The sequence below is a fragment of the Vicugna pacos genome, chromosome 6, assembly GCF_048564905.1.
Source record: "Vicugna pacos chromosome 6, VicPac4, whole genome shotgun sequence".
Classification (NCBI taxonomy): Eukaryota; Metazoa; Chordata; class Mammalia; order Artiodactyla; family Camelidae; genus Vicugna; species Vicugna pacos.
The window spans coordinates 9,188,550-9,214,202 of record NC_132992.1 but is presented as its reverse complement, the minus strand read 5'-3'; the positions used below and the strand labels follow the sequence as shown (position 1 = coordinate 9,214,202).

The window sequence follows — 25,653 nt, the reverse complement described above, 5'->3', positions numbered from 1 at the left end:
GCATCCGTATGTCTATATGTGGTTAAACTGAAAAATATACAACAAGAGGTTAAAAACAAACCTTCTGTGGTGGGATTCCAGGGGTTTTAGTGTTCTCCTTGCTGGTTGATTGCATTTTGCAAATCATGTTAAATGAACATGTATTGCTTTAAAGTGGTTTTTAAACTCTGCTTTTTAAGAGATATGTAAGATACAGTCCCTGTTCTTAGAGGAGTTTTCTGGTGTCTTAAGGATAAACATTCTATATGGGAACGGTCAGTCTGTCTGGGTTGACGATGGACTGACTGCTGACAACCACTGATGTTTGTTTTTTCTTACCCAGCTGATCAAAAACCGTGTCCTTGTAAATAATAAAATAAACTGAGCCCACGTTCTAAAAACATTCCAATAAGTAGCGTGTCCAACTACATTCATTGGAAATTAGCCTTTTATGGGCTTGTCAATAAACCAATCCTCCACCTAAAGTGAGTTCTATGGTAAAATGCATTTGAATGTCCAATAAGCAACTTTATAATTGAATTTCTGGAACGTAACTCAGAAATACGGGAGGAACTTACACACTTGCCTAAGTGTGTGATAATGATAACCAATGCTTAATGCTGGATTCATCATTTCATTTAACCCTCCAACAGCCTCACATGGGAGATTTTATCATCACTCCCATTTAACAGGTGAGGAAATCAAGGGACACAGATCACAAAACTTGTGTTAAGGTCACCCAGCTCCTGCAGAGTAAGGTTCAAGGCGAGACCGTTCAGATCTATAACCTGCACCAGCTTTTCCCAGCCCATCATCTGCCAGTTTCCATGTGCCATGGGTCTTGCACACAAAAGTGATGAAAACGTTTTAATGATGGCAAGCCCAGATACAATGAGCCTATTTCAATTTCTGGACCAAATAAAATGAAAACTGACAACTGCTTCCATACAATGAAAGAAAGCTCTGCATAGGTATCAAGTAATCAGCAACATTTTTTGGTAAAGGGTCAGAATAATTATTTTAGGCTTTGCGGATCGTATGGTCTGTTGCAACTACTCAACTCTACCACTGTAGCATGAAAGCGACCACAGACAATTAAGTAAACCCACAAGCACTGCTGTGTTCCTCCAATAAAATCCTGCGGTGGGCAGGATTGTGTCAGCAGGTGCTAGGCTCCCACACCTGATCAAGATGCCATTACAATGTGGCCAATAAATCCAAATATATCCATTAATGCCAAGAAAGCAGGGGGTTAGGGATTTAACTACCCAGATAGTTGGTAAAAATTGCCTATGGTAAATAGGAAACAGCACAATATTGGTTAGAAGCATCCAAGTGCCTTGGAATAACGCTAATTTGTATAAAGACCTGGTGGGTTGAACTCCCTCCTCACCAGTGATGAGCCAGGCAGCCCTTGCAAAAAGTATTGCTGAACAGGCTTGGGTGCCTTTACCTAATAATCAAAGGAGCGGTGTAAATAGTAAACAGAAGCTACAGATGTGAAAACTACACCTCCCCAAGGTTTGGGGGTTAAACTCTAAAATGTACGTTACAACAGTTGCAAAGACTCCACTTTTAAAGATCATCAATGACACCACACGTTCAGAAGTCACCAAGAGCATCATGGCTAAACTTTCTGGTACTACTATACAGACTTCTTTTTCACAGATCCTTGCTTATCTATGATCAACTCTACAATAATTCTACTAAAAGATCTTTACATGGTAGCACCAAACATAACTCCTCAATCCCGTAGGAACCCAGGCAAATATCACAGTTCTCTGTTTATAATGAAGTCGACACACATTTGAATCAAATTTCCATTCTGAATTTCTCAAAGGCCTACCCAAAAAAAAAAAAAAAAAAAGACAAAATTTGGCAATCTAACATTTAAACATAAAGATCATCTCAAAAATGGCAGGCGTTGTCAATAGTTGGTCTTCACTTCTGATGTTGCCTTTAATAAATAGAAGAAAGCAGAAAAACTGGCAAAATGGCATATTTTTTGCACGCAGCGATCTCTTTTAAACCTTTTAGGTCTGGACTTAACCGTCTCTGCTTTGCAGTTAGGGAGCCACCGCCGACAGAATTCTGCAGACCTGGACTTTCTCTAGGAAGAGTACCTGTTTTAGATGCCACGTATACAGTTAAAGCACATCAAAGGTATAGTGCTATCAATGGAAGTAGAGGAATACTGTCTGCATCGTGATTTTGTGAAATGCCAAGAAAAAATCTAGTAGCATCCTTGCCCTCCCCACAGCCTAAACCAAGGGACACAAAGTACAAAATGACATTCTCAAACAGTAACAATGATTTGAGCACATAGTGTCAGTTCAGAATTTCAGATGGATCTTATGCTAGGAATTAAGCCATTTTACCATGGACATGTCATCTCACTTAAAACTGTCCAAAGAAACCAATAAAGGATACAAAAATGTAATCGTCCATGTATCTCTTCTTTAGATTCTCCACGATGGCGTTCTCTGTGATCTTGGAGAGCAGGACCATGTCATCCACGCCACTCTGCTTGACATTGTGACTCTGCCAGTGGTACCGGTAGGCACCTTTGCTTCCCTGCGAACGTGAAACACAATTATTAGGATGGTTTCTTTTGAGGGGAAAAAAAAAATGCGACTAAGTTCCCAAATATCCCTTACATCAAATGAGAAGGAGCGTTGCTGTCAACAGACCTGGATTCAGATTTCACCTCTGCCACCTACAGACCGCGTGAAGTGCGGGAAAGTTATCTAAGTGCATTGAGTCACTTAAGCTTCCTCTTTTCTCATCTGTAAAATGGGAGAAATAAGACCCACTTCACAGAGTTGCTATAAGGATTAAATAAAATAACATGAAAGCACCCAACGGTATCTAGGGTATAGCGTAATAAACGATCAACGGGCTCGGGTAATTTCTTCCACCTTATTGTTCGGTAGAATTTACTAGTAAAATAAGCAATGAAACAGAAACGGTCTAAACTTGTTTTGCAAATTATACGATGGAACTCAGAAGCGAAAGGGTATGTATCACACAACAGCTCAGTCATGTGGTCATAATTCCTCAGGCCAGCGGAATTGCTCTCCCTCCATAAACTTATCACTGTCCGTGTAACATAGGCCTTTCACATTCAAAAGATAAGTTACAGTTTGATGACCGGTCCCTGCTATATTAACAAAGAAATGGACAGGATGGCCTACACACGACCGCAGAGCATGCTACGGACAGGAGGGCCTCATCTGGCCCCACGGCCTCCTTGCATAAGTGGAGCTGTGGCCTTCATCTCCTTGCTGAAGTTACAACTTAAGACCAGAGGTAGCCTCTGAGCACCCGTGGCCCGGAGAGCTTGCCATCACGTGGCGTTTCTGCAGTGGACTCCCCTGTGTGTTCAGCTATGTGCTAAGCCCCAGGGTTAGGGGCAGATGGGAGCACTGCAGTGGCTGCACTTGGGAAGCTCATGGTCTGTTGAAGGACCTAGATATCCAGATGACTCATGATGTGTGTGCCTCAGCAACAGTCAGTATGTAAACACACGTAAAATGGGTGTTCCGGAAGGGGGCAGAGACTCCTCTGTCCTGGGAGGTAGAAGTAACTTCCCGGAGAAGGCAACATTTGAAATGGATCTAAAAGATTTTGAATCTGCCAGACAAGACTAGGCAAGGAAGGGTATTCATTACAATCTACATTTACAGGGCTAAAAAAAAAAAAAAAGCCAATACATATGAAATAACAACAAATAATGCATGGCAAGGTATCAGACTGTCCCTTCCCTTCAGACCCTTTGTGCATCCAGTGTCACACGCTGGGCAAGTGTGGTGGGCACTGAATTGAGCAAGACTCGGCTCCTGCCTCCTTCTCAGGAGATCACTTTGGGGGGGAGTTTGGAAAAAAGGAGAAAAAAATTCTGAGTAAGGATATCTAGAAAGGCCACCTGCTCAAACATCAAAACTAAGAATGAGAAAAGGTAACAGGCCCTTTGAGAGGAAGGGGAGGTGGAAGGAAACAAGATAAACATTTTAAATCTCATTTTGAAAAATTATTTAATGCTGCAGGGAATACGGGTCCTTTAATAACAGCAAATTCTAAGAGGCTCTGGGAGAAGTCCTTATTAAAAACCAGCCAAGGAAGGGGCCACCATAGGAAAAGTGCCATGTGTCCACGCTCCAGAAAGGGGTTCTGGAAAGCTTGCCACCCGTGAGTGCTGCCTTGCAGAGGGAAACGGTTTATATGATATATTTGACTTTCTCAGAACCACACGCGGCATCATTCCTACAAAATTACCTCAAACCTCACCACTCCTCCTTCCTCTTGGGGCAAAACAGAAACAGAAAAGCACTGGCCACAGCATGACTCACTGGATCTCAATCGACTCGATTTCCAACCAGGGAAAGATTCCTGGAGCCTCCTCCCCTCCTCCCCCCTCCCTCCTTTTCCAGCTTGAATATTCTTTCTATGCAAATTACTTTGGATACTAAACTAAGGTCCTAGAGCAACTAACCAGTAGATGTGTTTGTTTACTTGTTTGTTTATTTGCTTTTAACCCCAATAAGTATCCATCTACTTAAAAGAGGCCAAAAATGTTATTTTCTCTTTACAAACGTAAGCACGGTTGAACAAAACCAAAGGACCATTAAGAAGCTGTTATTTAACGTCTGCAAAGTACAAGCGGAGGAGCTCTGTGTCACAGTGTGTTTGTTTGTACTGATCCCCAGAAATGCCTTCTCTAGGTAACCCAAGTAGGTCTTGGTGTCCAATCCAACCGTTTCTTCTCTCAATCCAGAGTGATGAGTCACTGCTTGTCCCATCTCAAAGGTAGTGTCCTCTTTCTGTTGGCAGTTACCCACCCCCCAACCCACCCCAGAAAAACAGGGCTCACTGTGAAGTTCATTGATTCTCATGGTCTCAAATATCCCTCTGCACTAAAGAGTCCCACCCCTGGGTGGGTCTCCAGACTTCTATCTGCAAGAAGATAAAGGACCAACAGTATGATTGACAGTTACTGTAAGTAAGGCAATGAACCGTTTGATTGGAGGCAGTCACTCCTTCTGCTATTCCAAACAACCCTACGAGAGAGGGGTTAACATGCCCAGACGACATGCAAGGAAACGGATGTTCCAAACAGGAAGCAGCAAAGGCAAGACATGAACAAAAGTCTATGATTATAAACTCAACCAAACACCATGGTTTCTTCACACTGTCTCCCTAGTGACCTACTGGGTATTTCCACCTGGTAAGTTTAAATGGCAACAGAATGGTAGACCGTTTCCAACACCAAATTTGTCATTAAAAAGACAAACAGTTGGCTGCATCCACAGATTCAACCCACCATGGACTGCAGCTAAGGAGAGTCAACAGTAGGATGCCATTCTATAGAAAAGACTTGAGCATCCAGGGATTTTGGTATCCGTGGGGGTCCTGGAAACAATCCCCAGCAGACACGGAGGGAGGACCGTGCATCTTTGATAATGACCACCTTCTCTTAGCATCAAACACTAAAAAAACACGGGAGCTATTTTTCATTTGACACTGGTCACAAATCTCTCTCTCTCCCGCACTTTCCCCCAGGCAATTATAGTTATATATGTGAACTCATTCAATCTTCACAATCATCCCCATACTGTATATTATCATCTCCTTTCGCTGATTTTTTAAAAGTAAATTGCCCAAGGTCTTGTAGCTTGTCTTTATTAACCCCCATACTTACTATGCCTTTCTCCCCCTGCCCCTAAAAAAAAAAAATTAAAAAAAAAAAAACCAGTTCAGTTGAGGTAAAGGGAAGGAGTGAAGGTAGGGGTAAGATTGGGAACAATCTGAACCTTTGGGGAAAGGCTGACCCGCCCAGGGTGCCGAGGACAAGGGCAGAACCCACTGACAGCTAAATGAATGAAAGCTGGGGTGGCCCGGGCAGTTCCAGCACAGGTTGAGAACTGGATCAGGGAACCTGGAAACCAAATACGAATGCACAGGCTCTCATCCCAGCCCAGGGAAGCTTAAAAGTTCCCCACAGTGAAAAAGAAGAACTGCCCTGTTTTTCTAGAGGGGACCACAGTGTTTGATCATAGCGTGACTTGCCCGGAGGCCTTCCTTGGAATACAGCCACTGACAGGCAGTAAGTGGGGAGCAGAGTGGGAAAGCGTTATTCATCTAGGACAGCCTACTGTCCTAGAACTGCGTGGACCTGAGCAATGTTTCCGGGACAAATGACTCTGACCCTTTTGTTTCTTCCTTCCACCCCCGACTGGGAAGGTAGGGGCAGGATGGGCCGCCACGCGTGCTGGGAGGAGATACAGAGGGACGGGGACCTCCCCGTCCGTGTGGAGGCGGGCCACTGTCCTCAGAGGGCAAAGGTCCAGTTTACCAGGTTATCACCTCAACAAGACTCAGCTTCCTTCTCTTCTGTGGACTTTGTGGGTGGGGACATTCCTTTTGTTTTTCCACTAAAAATGGTAACATTTGCAACAAGTCGGGGCACTCAGCAAGGTATTTCATTTCCCAGCAGGGCTTGGTGACTGAAGCACAGCTGGCAAAGGACGGCACACAGCTGCTGATGGGCAGGTAGAGATGCTAATTATGCCCACAACAATGATGATCATGAAGAAGCTACTCCCAGCCCTGAAAGGGATTACAAATCACAAGGGAGATAATTTCCACTGTGGAAGGACTGAGCACAGCCTTTCTTGGGTTCACGTTGACTTTCTAATGACGATTCAGTTGATTAAAAAGCACGGATTTACACGCAGGTTCTAGAAAGTGAGGTACGCCCACACCCACCTCATGGCCCGGTGTGTGCCTCACGTTGAAGAGGCGGCACCCAGACACAGGAGTCCCTGCTGCGGAGGAAGAACCTGGACCGATTTAAAAGGCAGAGTGTCCTGAATGGGCGTGGGTTTACCAGGTGGGGACTGAGCAAAGGTGAGTCAGCGCACAAAGGCCGGCTCTGTTCTCCCCTGAAAGCCAACCTCCGCTCCCCGGAGGAGGCCCCAGGGCGGCCCTGCCCGCGCAGCCCGGCTCCGTGGACTCTCTCACCAGTGTCTCCGAGCCTTTTTCTTCTTTGGTTCATCCAGGAGAAAGGAGGAGACGACACGCTGGGTAACCAGAGTACTTCAAACACCCTTCAGACACCCAGAAAAGGGAGGCCATCAAAGTGCTGTGTAAACACGAGAGACTGTTGGGCAGGGCCTGGGGGAGGGGTGACCAGAAATGCCCTCAGCCTCTTCTAGATTTCTCTAGAGAGCAGTGGAGGCAGGAATCAAAACTTCAGTCACACAGACCAACATATAAACCATTAACTAAACAGAAATAAAATTCACTCCCTCTTTCCTCCAGCAATTGTTGTCTTGTTTTGGGAGGGGAGGTAACTGGGTTTTTAGTTACTTATTTTTAGTGGAACTACAGGGGATTGCGCCCAGGACCTTGTGCATGCTGGGCACACACTCTGCCACTGAGCTACACCCTCCCCACTCCATCAATTTTAATTTTAGGACTTTATCTCAAGACATACCAAGTGAGCCAAGATGTAGGTACAAGGTTGTTCACTGTAGCACAATCTAATGGGGGAAAACTGGGCACACGGTTTACGACTGATTAGAACATGGCCTGCTCTGCAAAAAGGAGGGTCTACGCTGTCATTAAAAGGAATCCACTTGTGCTGACGTGGAAAGATCTTCTAGATCCACGGCTTCAGGAACATAGCAATTGATTTGTGGATTAAATCTTGAATGATCGCATTTGTCTCAGTTTTTTAAAAGACATGTTTTAATTGGCTTTTTTTTTTTTTTTTGAAAGATTCACAAGGTTCCATTGGGGAGAAGGCCTGGACTCTGGGGAGAAGGATGACTTCTACTTTCTCCTTTTTTTTTTCTTTTTTTTTGATTGAAGTATAGTCAGTTACAATGTGTCAATTTCTGGTGTATAGCACAATGTTTCAGTCATACACAGACAAACATATATTTATTTCATATTCTTTTTCTTTATAGGTTACTGCAAGATATTGAACATAATTCCCTGAAGATGTATCTTTCTTCACACTGAACATTCTGAAGTTAGGATGTGTCTGTCTTACCATCCATGCTGTGTCACAGCGTGCCTGACAACCAGTAGCACCCTGGGCTTGATGAATTAAGGCACAGAAAACTTACGAGAGGCCAGGCCCTGTCCTACGCACTTTATAAATGTAAGTCATTGTTTAATATCATCAAAGATATTATGAAGATTTCAGTTATTCTGGAAGCAGCATGCTTTGTGTTACTGTCACCTCAGGATCTGTACAGAGGTTTCGCTGGTGAGGCTGATGATCGCCCAGTTCTAGAGGCTGTGCTGTGATCATTTCTGTACCTGCTGCCCTCACCCCCTTCCCCAAACAGCATGAGAGTGAGTGTCCTGGCCGACAAGCAGCTCACAGCAAGCTGCCCACAGCAGACCACAACTCGGCAGAGCAAGGGAATTTCCTCTTCAATTTGTAAAGGCATGATAATGTGCATCTCCTTCCATCGGAAAGTTCCTTTAGTATTAAGACCACTGAACCACCACCACCGCCGAGGGGGGATGTGTCCACCCCAGGGGATTACAATGAACTCTGGCCTTTATTCACATACACTCTACTCCAGTGTCTCCTAAACCTCATTTTCAACTACTTTTACAACTTCCCTTCACCCAAGTTCTGCCAGACCTATCTTCAAATTTTTGCATAAACTGTCCTTTTTAATTTGACTAACTCCTGAACAACCATCTCCATAAAATCACCAGTTTTATTTATTCAGTGTGTTAAAATGATAATGAAGAGATATGATTTAAAATACACAACATAGGGCTGTACATACCGACCTCACCGTCCACCGTGGTGCCCTGTCCAATGTGGGGACCCTCTGCCACTCTCTCCTGGGCCGGTTCCCACCAATTTCAAGTCTAGCCACTGGGAATTTAAATGACTTCTATTTCCCAGACGTATTTTTCTCTACTGTCAAAAATCTCACAAGGCAAGACCAGATTCCCCTTCAGATAGCAGCTGTGAGGCCACGGTTATGTTTTCACATGTAGAAACTGCTCTCTATTCGTGTCCCAAATCCCCGCACTTCCCATCAGGGGTCCCAAAAGCCCTCCTCCAGTCCTCTTGCCTCAGAAGACCCTCCCAGCCACACGTGGGACACTGAATGAGTCCCCTGGGAGAGGGCTTGCCTTGAGGCTGTCCAGGAAATTCTCCCTCGAGCATCTGCAATTTATTCTCCCTGGGGAAGCACTTCCTACAAGACTCATCGACACTGCTCCGTCCTTTTCCCTCTGAATCTCTAGGAAATCTGGGGTAGTGGCTCTCTCCCCTGCGGAACACAACAGCTAATTCTCATTACATACCAGCAGCGTTCTGAACATTTATACAAGATAATTTATTTAATCCTCACCAATTTACCAGGCAGGACACTGAGGCACAGAGAAGTTGAGTGACATGCCCACCCCCAGCAGCTGGGCTTCAAACCCAGGCCAACTGGCTCTCAAGTCTTTGCACTTAACAGTTATACCTACTGCCTCCTGTAAGGAGGTCAGTGTTGGAAACAGCAAGAATTATAAAGTTAACAGTCACTGCTTTATCACATGTTGACTACTTGCTGCGTATCAACTTCTTTTATCTGCGCAACAGCACAAAGCAGATACTTGTATTACTGGAACGTGGGGTACCTTGTGTAAAGCCCAGCACAGAGGAGCCCACAGAGCAAGCAGTCTGGCTCTACGTGGCCTTAGGCGCACGTCTGCCCCCTGGGGACATGTCCCCAGCAGGCCGGGCAATGCCAGGCACGTGGTCATGCCCAATGAGTAGCAGTCGGGCCGATGAATTCCGGGCAATTTGGCTCATCTCAGAACAAGGTGTATCTCACTGTGGCAGCTGTCTGTGGGGGAAATGGGGGTCCTGTATCCAGAGTCTGCCCCAAAGAAGAAAGAAGTTTCTAAAGCTGTCTATTGCCCCCAGTCCAGGAGATCAACGGGAAAAGATGTTCTCTTTTCTCCTCTTAATTGTCCACCAGCATCCAGGTAAGGAAAACAGTCTAATTTAACCACAGGGTGAAGACATTTCAAGCTCCTGAACAAAATGAATCAAATGGTTGAAATCCCTTTATATGACAAGTGCTCATTTTACTTCTGTTTCCATCTATAATTTAATCAAACAAATGAAGACGAGTCACGCTGACTGATGTCAGTGTCAGTCTTTTTAGCTGCAGCTCTGCTGGCAGGACACCATGTCAGGCACTGATCGATCCCTTCAGGGAACCTCCCAGTCGTCACCCGTGCTTTCGAGCACAAAGGTTGGAGAATACAATCTAGTAATCTAGTAACTGATTAGAATCAGCAGATTTGGATTCAAGTATGGGCCCTACCTCTGTGACCTTGGGCAAGGTCCACTTCATGTAATTTTACGCTTCACAATTAAGGCAGTCTATTAATACACATGTAAATGGGATTTAGGTTTTGCACCACTACTGACGGGACTTTATTCATAGACTCATAAATCAAGAAAACAAAATCCTATCAGACTACATGTCCTGATCTTTGGTTTGAAAATTACAGCCCCTGAAGCAATGTCTGCTGCTCAGTAAATTTCTTGATTTGAAGTAAGAAGCCAAGGTAATGATACGGGCAGACCAGGTAGAAATACCAGCACTGCTAACTCTGGTTCATATTATTAACTGAAATGGAAATAACAACAGGTAGGTCATTGAGCAATTCTGCTTAAAAGGAACTATTATTCTGTACCATGGAATAAATTCTAATTTAAACAATATTTTGAGGAAAAAGAAAAATATGTAAAGATTTGGACTGCAGCAGAGTTGATGTCAATCTGGGTAAAAGCAGCCTTCCAGGATGTACTGTGCTTCACAGCATCTTTCTATACTGAGTGCAAAATATGCATTATTTATGTCATGCAAAATGGTGGAGGTACGACAACACAAGATAATCAACTCATTTGATGTATTTTTTTTCCAAATATAATTTAATATTTCTGAAAAATGAACTTTGGGCATATCTGCACAAAAAAACTCAGGATGTGTTTCAGGATGTGCTGGGTGGGGAGAAGTGTCTGGAATGTGATTGGGGTGTCTCGGGGTATGGGCAGCCCTTGTCACAGATTAGCCATGGGGGATACTGAGTCCAGGATAAAAGCCAAGCTCAGGGGTGGAGGGCACCCCACAAGCACCAGGGTCAGAAGTGAGAAATGCCTTCCACACTGTCTCCTGCTCTTGGCAAGGGCACATCTGGACCCTCTGCTTGCTTGATCTGGCCTGATCTACAGCACACAGACGCCACGCTCTTCTAGGGGCAAAATGGAGCCAAAAGGTCTAACAGCTTTTAGGGTACAGACCAGACATGTTTACTAGATCCAGAGAGATCTGGGGAGGCAGAGAGGCTTGCTCACAGGGCGACAGAGAGGAGGGTTCTGTGGGCACATCTCAGGAGGAGATGCCACCAGAGCACCCCCAATGAGCACTGCGGATCGGTGTCACAAGGGTCCTGAAGGCCCAGGGCAGCTCCAGCTGTGAAGATCAACACCAGGCCCACCTCTCATCCCTCTCATGGCCCGGTGGAGGACACAGGACCCAGCCTGTCATGTCTTCTCATGATGCATACATACCTTGGACTTCAGGAATGAAACAAAAAAAAAAAGAGGTTGGGCTACAGGAAGTTAGAAGTGGGTGGAGAGAATCACGCATCCGCACATTAATTCAATTAAAAGCCCTAGGGTAGACAGGAAAGCAGGCATGTCCCGTTATCAGCTTATCTCTCAGAAGCCACACCCGCACCGCAGAAGGCCAGGCCAGCACGGCGTGGGCGGAGATGGGCTTGGGTGGGGACGGGCGTGGGCACCTGCGCAGCAAGGAGCAAAGACCATAAGTCTTGTATTTCTGTTTCCTGCGCCTACGGGGTTTCCAAGGGGCTCTTACCAACTACCTGCGGTGCACCCACCCTCCTCAGTTGAAAAAGCAAATTCTAGGGGTGCATTTACAAAAACAAAAAGAAAAACCAATTTGGGAGATCAGCGTGGCTTCACTGTGAATTTACCCGAGACCCTTGTCACTGTGTTCTTCCAGGGTTGACAGAGGCCACCAATAAGTAGACTTGGCCATCCACTGACCAATGTAAATCCTTACCAAAGTTCAACTGCAAGCAAATCCAGATTTTTAAAAATACAAAAATTGTACAGGAAGGTAAAGAGAGGTTAGGCAGAGGGAGAGACCAGCCCCTTCTCTCTGAGTGCAAGGGGTTCTCAACAGCTGTCTTAGTACTACAACTGAAAAGACTCTTAAGGAAGCTAAATGGTTCAAGGGCATTTAGTAAAAATGGCATTGCGAGGATTCCAATCTCTACACCTCAGTTTCTTTTTCTGTAAAATGGGTATGAAAGCAGTATCGACCACTCAGGGCTTTTGAGGGTGTTAAATAAGATCAGGCATGGAGAGTTCCTGTTACACTGTCTGGCCCACTCTAAGTGCTAAGCAAAGTTGTTGTTAATAGTAATAAGCGAACTGGGAACACCGATAGCCAGAAATAGTGCTCTGATTGCGTAGCTGATGTTTCAAGAAAGAATACTGTCATCTCATCTGGCTAAGGTAACAGCAGAGACAGGATGCAATAAAAAAAAATACGGGCCTCAAAGTTTCACAATGCCCCAGTGACGCGTAATCACATAACACGTAAAACATCTGAACCCAGGATTCTCTGAGAACAGGGATCCACTGTGGCAAAGTAGAAGAAAGACAGTCACTGCAGAGAAGACACGTAGGGAACTTAACAGGCTGAGCAAAAAGGAAGGCTGTGACGAAGCAGAGTGAGGACCACGAGTCACAGACGGATGCCTTACAGGCAAAAAAGCAAAGGTGTTTAAACAATCCACAAAGGACGAGGGGTAAGGAAGGGGCACAATACTTCTATATTTACATTCTGAATCCTAAAAGTTTATAGCTGGAGAGGGCCTTCGCCTGTTCGCCCACCAGCTCAAAGCTCTTACTGCACAGGTGAGGGATCTGAGGCCCAGAGAGGTGCTACGTGTCCATGGTTTCAGCCCCTTAGCAGCAGAACCAGGACTAGAACTCAGGTTTTCCAGCTCCCAGTCCAGCACCGTGCAGCCCCTCCCAGGCAAACCTGTACATAGCAAAGGTCTGGATCATCCACAGAAATTCTGAGAACAATCAAAGGACTCTAGGCATTTAAGTATTTTAAATTTCTCAAATAATAAACATGATCATTTGTGAACCGTGACCTTCCAGCAGTCAGACTGCATCAGGGCACTGGTGTCCATCCAAATAGTAAATATTTGAAGAGCTTAATTTCTTCTTAGTTTTTAACATTAAAGTAAATGTGAACAGAGTTTTAATATCTGCTTTCCAGTGGGTTATCTTCCACGCAAAGGTGCACAGACTCCACACTTGGGGGACCACTTTCCTAGAACCCCTTACCTTCCACCCAAGATACAGCCCTCTGTTTGTAGGGGGGAAAATGTCAAGGCATTGGCTTAAAAAATCAGAAACAAGTAAGGAAAGGAGGCAGGTAATCTCCAGAAGATGAGGGTAAATGCCTGCAGAAATTGGAAAACTGTAATCTGACTAGAGATCTCTGGCTGTAGGATTCCATGGGGCTCCTTCCAATAGTGACTTTCTGCTGCCAGAATCACTAAAATTGAAAACAAAACACAAGCTAACCATGTCTGATGTGATTATGGGGCATGGGTGGGTCACAGCAGCTTAAAGTTCACAACTCCGTTTAAAAAAAAAAACCCCAAGACAGCTCTGGTGATTGCTCACTGTGTTCTGTGAATTACAATACAGCAGTGAAAAGGCAACCCATGTCATTTACAGGTGGGGCCACAGGGTTTAGGGAGCAGGGAGTGGGCACGGCTTTTCTTGAGCACCTACTATGTGCCGAACACTATGTTAGATGCTTTGTTTCATTTGGTATCAAAAGAACTATAGGACCAGGGAGGTACTCTGAACGCCGGGGAACAGATGAAAAAATCGGCCAGAGAGAGTCATAGAGTCACTCTGTTTACATCGAGGCCATGGTGGATGACTAACAAAAAGGATTCCCCACTCTGTGAAAATGTCTCAGGGGAACCATTCTCTGAGAGCGAGACTTGGGGGTAGGGGGTGGCAGGGAGGGCAGAGCTCAGTGGTAGAGGCCCTGGGTTCAATCCCCAGTACCTTCATTTAAAAAAAAAAAAAAAAGAGAGAGAGTGAGGTTTCAAAGGCAGCACTTTGGCTCTGGAACAGAGATTGCCTCTCTCAACGGGGGCATCTGAGGCACAGACCGGACTGACTCGTACAAAGAACACGGATGCCGGGAGAAGCCTCAGTGACGTGGAGAGACCCAGCGGGTGGAGCCACCCCGAGACACGGGGCCTCTCTGCCTTCAAAGGACTCCTCACAGCCAGCCTCGAGGCCAGAGCCCCACACCCTGGTCTTCAATTCAGCACGTGCAGGTGTCGCATCCAAAGTTCTCTGGGGAACAGACGACGGTTTCCCTTTGTGCCAAAGGTGCCTCCGCCTCTCAACACAATAAGGGCACTCAAATCTGTTAAAAAATAACCTCACAGAAATCCTCACTGGGACAAACCGGGCAAGACAGACATGCTTTGCCACAACAGTCCCATTTAGCAGTCCGCTGGAGGAGGGACTTGTGGCAGAACTTTCAAGGCCAAACTGCAGGCCACCGTCAGCCCTGCAGAGTCCACAGTTGGGGGCGAACTCTGGTCCTCCTTGTAGGAGACGGGAATGAGACTCAAGGGGGCTGGGACTGACACACCCATGATCCCGAAGCAGTAGTAACAGAAATCACTTTATGCAAGAATTGAGACCAACGGCGAGGCCGGCTCTCTGCGTCAGGTAGAGAGTGTGCCCGACTGCTTATGTAGAAAACAGTGGTGCCCACTCTGAGGCAGGACAGGGAACAGAAAGTAGATGTCAACGTCACCACCTCACAAAGAGGTCTGCACTCAAAAACTGCCAGCAAGACCACAAGTGGATTTGCAAAAACATTTGCATGATTTCTGGCTGCAAAATTGCTGAAAGGATTTGTACTAAACTCAGCTCCCAAATGCACAAAAGTCCCCTTTTCTACCTGAACCCGAGATCCAAACTATGAGATGTAACTCTAGCAGCTCTGATACTCTCCATATCTACAGTCTCCCTGGCTGTGACCCCTTCTCTTCCTGGGAGTGGGGCCAAAAGCACAGTATTACTTACTGATCAAACAGTCAACACCCAGAGATACCTGGGAGTGACCACACGTCAATTAAGGTTCACTGGAATCAAAAGCAAAATGGAATCACCCTTTGCTTGATGGCGGTTGGCTGGGTTTAAGATACAAAGTAGCTGCTAGCTTCGCACTGAAAAGAAAAGCTCATTTCAATTTTTTTTTAAAAATTCGGTGCAGCCAGAAGAGTACAAAGGTTAGAAAAGACAGAAAGAGCTTGAGATCCTTAGAGAGATAAAAGGCGAATGATTTAAATTAAACATGCGGGAAACATTAAAGAAGGGAAGGATATAAACCAACCCTAGAGATATAAACATACAACAAAGAAAAGCCGTTTGATCACAGGACAAGCCGTGTGAATAAATAAAATAAAATACCATAAATGCTCTAAAGGGAAAAAAAATTAAATAAAAAAGTTTCCTTCCAACTTTCATTCTAAAGAAACCACGGCTCTTTTGCTTGGTATAACTACAGATCACAGGCTTCAAAGCTAAATTCAGCTTTGAAAAACCTAGGTAACATTCCCTAGTTTTAAAAAAATGTCAGGGAGCCCATCATTTGCTATCCGTGGATGAATTCTGTTTGGTGGGTGGGTTTGCTTTGAGTGGCTGTGAACAAAGGCAAGGGCGATTTTATTTTATTTTTTTGTCATTTAAAATTTTCTCCCTTAAAAAAAAAAAAACTGTGGTTGCTTGAGAGAAGTCCAAGGCAAATTGATCAATTCTGAAGAGTGGTTTGAATATTTTTAAACATACCCACTTTGTGCCTCTGTCGCCTCTAAACCAAAAGCCTACACCACCTTTTCTCAAAGGTATCTCTGTAGCGCTTTCTGGCTGAGTTTGTAGTCCCCTCTAGAACTGTCACTATTATTTAAGCTTCCGTAAAATGCACTCCAACTGGCAGGCATGTGCATTGTGGAATTAAGTGTAATACGGGAGTAACAAAACTGAAGCTGGGCACCAGGGTGGACAACAGCAGGCAAGGCTGCAGATGGCCACGGGGGCCTGAAACAATGTGTGGTTCCTTTCCATTCTGTTTTGCCCCATTGTGTTCTGAATAGACCGAATCACTGCCCAGCTCCAGGGGCCCAGCCACTGAAAGGCCCCATTGTAAGCGATATGCTTTCCAGAGCAGAGTGAAGGTTGCTGTAGTAACCTTCACCATGACTTTCCTGACCAGGGTGATGAAAATCCCAACTGAATTGTGACAGGACCACAGTTACAGCCGAGGCCGCACCAGGAGCCGGGCCTCCCCATTAGGGGGTCTTTTTTACCTGGACGTAACCCACTACCTGCTGCCTAAATCATCCACACAGCCTGAGAAGGGGCTGAATTTCTAGAAGCCGGAGCTTGAGAAGTGAATCTACACAGTATCAGCCAGGGTCTCTCCCCCCAAGCGTGGTGGCGGGGAGAGTAGCAGTTTGCAGACCAAGGTGGGCCCCTCCAGTTCACCCACCATGTTGAAGACAAGCAGAAGAAAAGGCAATCACCTCAATTTACCAGATGGAACACTGCGCTAGAATGAAACCCCCATCCAGGGAACTCCACTGAGGGCTCACTCGGTACCAAGCAGCCGTCTAAGCCCATTGCATATACGACCTCATCTAATTGTCTCAGCAAACCTGTAAGGTCAGCACGATTATCAATCCCCGTTTGCAGGAGGCAGAAACACGCTAGCACAAGGGAGTCCCATCACTGCCCCAGATCAACACCAGAAACGAATGTTCTGCTTCCAAGAATCTACACTCAGAATCCCTTCCCTTCTTTTAATGTTATTATTTATTTATTTTTATTGAAGTATAATTATTGGCAATGTTGTGTTAGTTTTTTTTTTAACGTTGTGTTAGTTTCTGGCATACAGCACAGTGACTCAGTTATACGTGTATATATCGTTTTTCGTATTCTTTTTCATTATAGGCCATTACAAGATACTCGATACAGTTCCCCATAATCCCTTCTGTTTTGAGCTTCTCCACGTAGGCACTGGGCATTTGGATCTGGAGCTCTGGAGCTTAGGAGCAAGAAATGGGCCAGGAATCCACCACTGGCTACTAAGAGTTCTCGCCAGGGGCATGAGCAAGACTGTGCAGAACAGGGAGCCAACATGGGATATGAAAACCAAGGATGGGAAATCTCTCCTGTTTGTTCGTTCACTCATTCATTCATTCATTCCAATAGTTGCATGACTATCAAGGAACCAAATGCTGTTTCAGGCACTGGGGCAACACTTGCAGACCAAAGGACAAGACTCCGGCTGTCATCAAGCTTGCTTTCTCACGGATGGGGCAGAAAACAGACTGAACAGAGAGACAGGAAAAACAGAGGTGGCCAAGGGAAGGCCGGGAGGGCAGGCTGGGCACTTGGCACTGGAGACAGGAAACAGGCAGCCAAGAAGGACTCCTCATCCGAGGGTGCAGCCCAGGTCACACAGAAAAACTGTCTTCCTTCCAGAGGGAAGGGGCCCAAACTACTTCAGTCAGATCCCCGTCCAGTAAGAGAAATAACACCACCTGTCATTTGAATATTGGTTCCAGCAGCTCACTACCTAGCTGCTCACCATCCCCTGAGTGTCCTAAAGCAACTCAGCCAGGCAGGCAGGGAGCAGGAATCATCAGCTCCATTTTACAGCTTGGACAGGCTGCCAAGATTTCCCTGATACTTTCGAGGACCCCAAAGGAGTGGTGGAGATGCGGGGAGGACTGAAAAGCAAATTTCCGGTTGGGCTCACCCGTGTGGGGGAATGTCCCTCTGTTTATCCGTCTAGCATGATAATGGCTGTGTCATTTATTGCTGGGTTGTTATTAAGCCGGGCTGTGAGTCGCTCTGTGTGCTGGATCTCGCCTACTTAGAAAGAAAGAGGGGGCAGGAGGAGGGAACCAGAAGCAGAGGCTGAGCCAAGCTGCTTTTAACTGAGAGACATAGAAAAACAAACAGCTCTTTAAAAACACAATTTCTAAGCATACTTAAAGGTAGCAATTCCAGCCTAAAAGCCTCTTCGCTTAGTAATGCACCACCCTTAAGAAAGGGCAAAATGATCAAGGCATGGGAAGGCAGGAGACGTCAGGCTGTGGATGAAGGCCTGCTCCGTGCCAGCTTCTAAGTAAGACGAGGAATTACAGTAATTCAGCCCACAGCGATTTCCCATTTTAACTGATGTTTCCTGTTTTCTATGCTGGGCATCGTAAGAATATGCAGAACCAGGCCCGGGGTTCACAGGCCGTCCCTTCACTGGGGGACATTCTTTTCTGTCCACTCATCGCCTTGTGTGCAACATGACAACCCCGAAACAGATCTGTTTTCCTACTGACCTCGATTTGCAGCCACTATTACTGCTGCTGAGAGAATTCTTGGCTCTCTGAGGCCACGATGGGAAGGACCTCGCCTAGCGGTCCCCCGGCCGGGTGCCCCTGAAACAGAGTAGAACCTGCCGCTGGGTGTCTCTGCAGGAATCATCCACATCCGCCTGAGGTCGATGTGATTTAGGATTAAGGACGAGGGACAGAAAGTGGCCGGAAGTCTCTTTCCAGCCCTATCAGCTGATGGCTGATCCATTTCAGGGTACATGAGACAACGGGGTATATTGTTCAGTTTGTTTGTTTTTGATGGTAGGATAGCAAAAGTATGGTTTTAAAAACCTTTTATTTTGAAACAATTTCACCATTTCGGAAAAATTTTTAAAAAAAGAATTCTTATTACCAATTTGTAACATTTTGCCACATTTCCCTCCCCTCTGTTTCTGTCTCACTCTCTATATACAGGTTTTTGGGGGTTTTGTGGGGGTTTTTTGTTTTTAGTTTTCTTTTGGAGGGGAGGTAATTAGGTTTATTTATTTTTAGTGGAGGTACTGGGGATTGAACCCAGGACCTCCTGCTGCTAAGCGTCCGCTCTAACACTTTGAGCTATACCTTCCCCCTATAGTTTTTTTTTTTAATCTAAACCATTTAAAAATAGGCTGTATACAACATGCTTTTTTTACTCCTTAATACTTTGGTGTGTATTCCCTATGTAGGGAATTTTCTTATATAACCAGAGTAAACAACTTCAGGAAATGTAACGTTAATTACTTTTTATCTAGGTCCATATTCCAATTTCATCAATTATCTCAATAATGTCCTTTGACAAGATTTTTTTTTTCCTGGTGCAGAATCACATATTGCATTTAATTTTCCTATTTGTTAAGTTTCATTTAATTTGTAACAGCCTTTCAGCTTGCCTTTGTCTTTTATGATGTTGACATTTTAAAGAATTCGGGCCAGTTTTCTCATAGAATTTGCCACAGTTTGGGTTTCTGTGATGTTTCCTCATAATTAAATTCAGCTTTGTATGCTGGGCTAGAATTCGAGTCCAGCAAATTTTTTTGTCTGGAGGTGTATCATGTTTGTGGGTAACATTCGTTTTTATCACTTCATTAAGTACTGTCCCATTTCTCCACTGCAGAATTTCTTTTTTTTTTTTCTCCTGTTGTAATAGCTAAGCAATTTGTGGGGAGGTACTTTGAGACTATGTAAATGTCCTGTTCCTCATCAGACTGTGACAACCAACTCTGACAGAATTAAAATGTCAAGCCCACTCATTTGGCGTTCAGGGAAAAGGCACTCTCAGAAGCTGGGGGTTTCAGGCAAGGACTATGGAGCATCTTTGTGGGCTTCTGAGAGACAGGGTACCTGGCTTCCACCCATCTGCTGGGTTCCAGAGAGGCTGAGGTGGCTGGAGTGCATTCCCAGAAGCCGAACTGAAAACCAGAAGCACGAGTCAAGGTGATTCTTAAGGCCCAGACAGCACCATGGAAAGAGGCATCCAAGGCAGTCAGGTCTGTCCACATGCAAAGCTGTGATGTGTGGGACGGTCATTATCTGGTTCCCTCCATCAGCGTGCCCGAGCCTCATCCCCACCCCATCCGCCCCTCCTCTCTTGTGTAGCTGCAGTGCTGCTGAATGAGTATCTACTTGGCAGGTGGACATGGGGTAAGTTCTTTTGAACCACAGAGCTTAAAGCTAGGTGGGGACAAGTGGGGTCAGGGGCAAAGTCCAACCAGGCGGGTCAGAGGTTGCCAACAATCGTTCTGGGGCCACAAAGAAGGAAGACCTTCTTTATGCAGACCTTCGATTCCAGCCACTCTGTCATCACTTGACAAGGCCAACATTTTCCTTTTGCTAAAAATTACTGTGTGGAAATGTTACCTCAGACAACTTTATTATGCCAGAGCCACCAGTAGATGGCTACTTCCACAGCCGAGTGGCTGGGATAGAACCTTGGAAAGAAGCCCAAACTGTCTTTATACCAAATTATCACAGAAAGGAAGGCCAGGGAGCTTATTCGGAGACCAAAGATTCTCCCTGCCTTGTCAATATTTTACAAGCCTGGAGCCCATTCCCAGAAAGTACATACAGGCTGGTGATTTTAATAGCTACTGCTGAAATGGCACCAGAAAAATCAAGTTTTACACTTTGCAGGTAAAAAGTTTACATTTAAGATTTTTCTTCTCCTAACTATAAAGTTTCGGGAGTGTACTACAAAATTCCCAAAGATTCAGAATCATAAATGATCACAGCAATTTCGGGGATGGCATTCTTTTAATAACATCCACACTCTTGTCGTCCTTTTGCTCAAACCACATCGTATGTTCTTCACTGATTCAGTCAATCGTTTGCTGATTCGATCGTTTTTAACCCTGTCAAAAAAGCCTGTTAGGTACTGTACCAGGCCTTGGGAATATAATGGTTGTTTTGTTGTTGTTGTTTTTTAAGATAGAAAGGTTTACAAATTAACTACGTAAGTATGCAGCGGTAGTTCCAGTGTGTGGAATGAATTTTGTTGATATAATGGTCAATTCTTTCATTATATAAAAATACTGAATGAGCTGTTGACTATCAGGGAAAAGAAGGTGAATGCACTTCACACTTAATTGTGAAATATTACTCCAGGCTGCCAGGCAAACTGAGAAGACAGCCAAATCATTGATGTTTGTGGACAACTGAATCCTAATCCGATGACCCCACGTCAAGAACTCTGTAGTTAATTTCATCTTAGAAACACCAGCCCAAGCTCTGTCAGACAATGATCAACTCCAATCATCATTTATTCCATGTAAATTAAGTTGATTAGATTTTTCTCTAAAAATTGTTCTTTTTTTACTCCAAAGGTTGCTTTTTTGAAAAATCTCAATGCCCAGCTGTAACACAGCAATTTGGTGTGAGGTATGCGATACCACTTCCCACCTGGCATCAGGTTTTAAATATCCTAAGTGGATCCCTAAATCTTTAATATGTGAGCTCTCTGTCACATATACTTGGTTGCCACTGAGAAGCTGAAAAGGCATTTGAGCAACCGTTTCCTGCAGCCCAATTAGCTACTTTATAATAAAATTTATCATCAGGTAAAGCACTAACTGTTAAATGTCTGGGTTTTGGGTCCCCTTGAATCTCTCCTAGTTAATCTAGGGCAGCTCTTCCCAACCAGAAGGTCTGGCAAGACCGGTCCTTGGAGAAAGGCTGAGTGACGGTGGACTGGGTTTTCCTGTTCCAAGGGCTCTGGCCGCCCTGCCCACGCTGAGGGCCGTCCCCTTTCCTGAGTCTTTACCAGAGAAAGCCACCAAAAGTTTAAACCATTTACCAGGCTCCACCACCACTCTCAGCCGCCCACCCTTCCCACACACCCTTCTCACACTTAACCACAGGAGGAAGTGAATCTACCCCCGATGCTGTCACAGTTTTTGAAATCTGGAAGTGGGTCACATGATGTAAAAGGAAGTTGGACGCTGGCCTGGAGACAGTAAGCTAAGTACACAGGTCTAGAAACCTGTGATCACCTTCTAGCTTTAAACCTTCCAGGGCTTAATTTAAACAGCAATCCCAAAAATGTCCATCTCGGATTGGAGGTGTGGTTATGAAGATCTGGGGCAGGCTTTCTTGAAGGGCTCACAGACTAGCTCTGAGAGAATATCCAAATGATAAAATCATAATCATAGCAAGAGTAAGAGAAATAACAAAACTCTTTGAGAGGACTTATTTTATTCCATTTTTTCCCCTTTCCATTTTAGCAGTGACAGCCTATAAAGCCTCAGGATTTGGTTAAAATGTCTTCATAATCAAGGACCTATGTTAGTTTATCTACACAACAGCCCAGGAAGCATTCTCTTTGGAGGAAAATGTGGACTCCAGATTCCTAAGTTCCTCACTTATATTACGACAACTTGGCAGTCACTAGTGTACCTTCTCTTTCCTCGGAAATCCTACCCCAATCTGTTGCAATTTTGAAAGCTAGCTTTCTTTGGTGATGCACTCACACCCTTCACAGACTTAAAAGGAGCCTGGAATTGGGTGAAAGCACTTAAGACCCTCAGCAATGCCTCTGGGGTTAATGCTGGAGGTTACAATTTATAACTGCAAAGATTCTCTCGGATGCTGGGAGGAATAAAGTGAGTAACAACCGCTGTCAGTACTTGAGCCAACTTTGTCATCACTAAGCCCATCTTCTGCCACGACCTGGCAGAGAGCAAAGAACTGGAGCCTGAAGAAGAGACTCAAATTTCCTCTCTGCCGCTCAGTGGCTGGGTGGCCTCAGGGACTTACTTCAGCTCCCTTGTTTCCAACCTCTCAGGGTGGTGAGTGAGGGATCAAAGACACGAGATAAAAGACAGGAAGCCCTTTGTAAATCGGTGCCATGTAAATGAGTTATTTTGATAACATCAAGAGAGAATTGGGGAGACAAGTTAATTTATTTCTCCCAATTTACGCCCTCACACTCATTGGGATAACGTCACAAAACTTAGAGTTCCCCATCCTCAAACCTGTTTCCCCCAAAATGCAAATACCTAAAGAAGGGCGAACCTGACCACTGCCCGGCAGAGATAAAGCTTTCACTGGAGGTAAGGAGAGAGGACTGGATCCGGCTCACATCCCAGGAACGTCCTGGGCAGGATGAGCATCCGACGTGGGGAAAGGGGAGCAAGAAAAGGTTAGAAACAGTACACCGTGAAGCTAACAGAAACCATCGTGCCAACGAGGAGATCAGCTCGCTGGGTGAAGTAAGATTTAGGACATGTCCATCCGGGCAGTAGTGCCCACCAGGGCACTTCCCTGAATGTCTAGAGAGAATGGTCAACCCAAAATGTAATTTCTATGTAACCAACAGAGACATTAATCTGTCATCTTGACATGGCAACGTGCCATGAAAGCAGGCTGACAAGGCAAGTGGCGGGGCAGCGTGTGCGGGTGGAGAAGGCCAGTGCTTACGTGTCAGCTGGGAGACCACAGCAGCCACTGAAGGCCACTCGGTCTCACTTACCTCGTCCATGAGAAGGGCATCACAGCCACTCTCACAGGGCCATTAGGAGAACCACACTGACCCCGGGAACCATCTCGATGGCTGCGTTGGCCAAGCCATCTTGACATTAATTCGATATAAACACAAGGGATTCTCTGACTTGACGCTGAGTGCCATGTGGACAGGGAGCGCTGTCCCATTTTCTCTGAATTCTGAGAGTCCACCCAGCGTAGTGCTTGGCGCTCCTCAGAGCTTTCAACATTATTAAATCTGTAATTGAACAATGAGGTGTAAAGTGCACTCACTATGCAGTGAATACGCAAGGACCATACACGTGTACTGGAAAGGTACTGAAGGCAGATAAAAGACTCTTGCCAGTTTAAAATATAAAAACAGTGTTGGAAAGTAAGGACTGGTCAGGCTACCTCTGCTTCTGTCCAAGAGGGAAGGACGTCGTGGCCAGGGCACCTATGGCGTTAGTCTGCTAGCCAAGGGCACCTCTAGATTGAGAGGGAACAACAGCTCTCTGCTGCGGTCTGATAAGACCACCGCTTAGCATCACTCCACGCTACCTACCGAATTAACTGATCCCCACACGAAAGAAAATGCGACACCCCAGATGGTGTTTCTAGAAACCATCCAGGTTAACAGGTAATTTCAGACTCCAGTCAGGTCTAACTCTGGTAGAATCAGCTGCCAATGAGATGAAATCCATTGTCTGAAATAAACAGGCAAGAGGCTACAGTGCCACCCAGGGTCCCCCTTGGAGAGAGCAGTGTGACCCACAGCTGGGCTACGTCCCCAAGCACTGGCAGCGAGACACAAGCATCTCCTTGAATGTGGCCCTCTACGTAGCTTGTAAGAGCAAGAAATCCAAGGCAGTGGCACAATTTATCATAGATGCAATGGGCACAAAGTCGGCGCTCAAACGCTGCCTGTTACACAGAACCAGCTACACAGGCCCTCTCCCCATAAAACACCACCAGGAGCATCATCGTTCCCTTCTTGAATATGTGGCACTCCACAGGTAAGCGTTTGCAATACACTTTCCTATTGGAGTGATGGCTGAAGTACAGTCAGCCGTCCACATCCTTGGGTTCCACATCCGCAGATTCAACCAATCACAGACTAAAAATATTGGGGGTGGCGGGGGGGGGAATCCCGAAAGTTCCAAAAACCAAAACTTGAATTTGCCATGTGCAACAATTTACATAGCACTTATACTGTACTCGGTATCATAAGTAATCTAGAGACGATTTAAAGTATACGGGAGGATGTGCGCAGGTTATACGCCACTACCACACCATTTTCCATAAAGGGATGAGGGCATCAGCGGGTACTGGTACCCACGGGGCTCCTGGACCAGTCCCCCAAGGACACCAAGAGACGACTGTACTTGTAATGCAGACATCTCTATTCACATTTTCTAAATGAGGGAAGTGACCATCAGGTGCTCGCCCAAGGTCACATTATAAAGCAAAAGGCAGAATGGATTCCCACTCCATTGCTTCAGGTAGCTCTTTTCCTCTCTTCACAAAACTGGGGTGACAGTGACCCCGAGAAATAACTGGAGCTGAAATGTACCCTGGTTCTAGAGTTTTCCTTTAGACTTCTGAAGCCCACTGAAAATCTTGGAGAGGTGGTTAAGGAAAAGGGCTCTCTCTTAATTACTTAGGTATGACACAAAATAAATCATGTGACTTTTGCCTTTCTTGTTTTCTCTATTCAATGTTGTTATGTTACCTTCTTTTCAGAAAAACTTTTCTTTCAAGAGGGCTCTGTTGAAACTGCCGTGGTTTGGTTAGAAATGCAATGGACACAAAAAAGAAGAAGAAAAAAAGAATGCTATGGATGCAAAATTACTTACTGATTTAAATTAAGCTATAAAACGAGCTATTCATCGACCTCCGCTCAATGCAAATCTTAGAAAAACAGAATTTGTCACTGTTTTCCGTCATAACCAAAATTAAATGCCTTAGATTTCTAAAGCGCTTTGTAATCTAAAAAGGACTCGCACATATATTCCTTCACTTCACAACCCTGGACAGTTGATATCATATCACCATCCTCAAATTTATAGATCAGGAAACCGAGGCTTTCAGAGGCCCACGGTTGCAGTCAGATCTCCTCTGAATGAACACAGATCTCTAAATGTAGAGGACAGTATCACCCCTTCCACTGTGCAA

At 45.2% G+C, this 25,653-nt stretch overlaps 1 protein-coding gene across 1 annotated transcript in view; it reads right to left on the bottom strand.

Moving 5' to 3' along the window:
- The window catches only part of MYO1E (myosin IE), a 189,682-nt gene that overhangs the window by 111,440 nt on the left and 52,589 nt on the right, over positions 1 to 25,653 (bottom strand). The window contains exon 2 of the mRNA XM_006210989.4: positions 2,410 to 2,553. Within this exon, the coding sequence (XP_006211051.1) occupies positions 2,410 to 2,553 (144 nt within the window). The remainder of the gene's footprint in view (positions 1 to 2,409; positions 2,554 to 25,653) is intronic.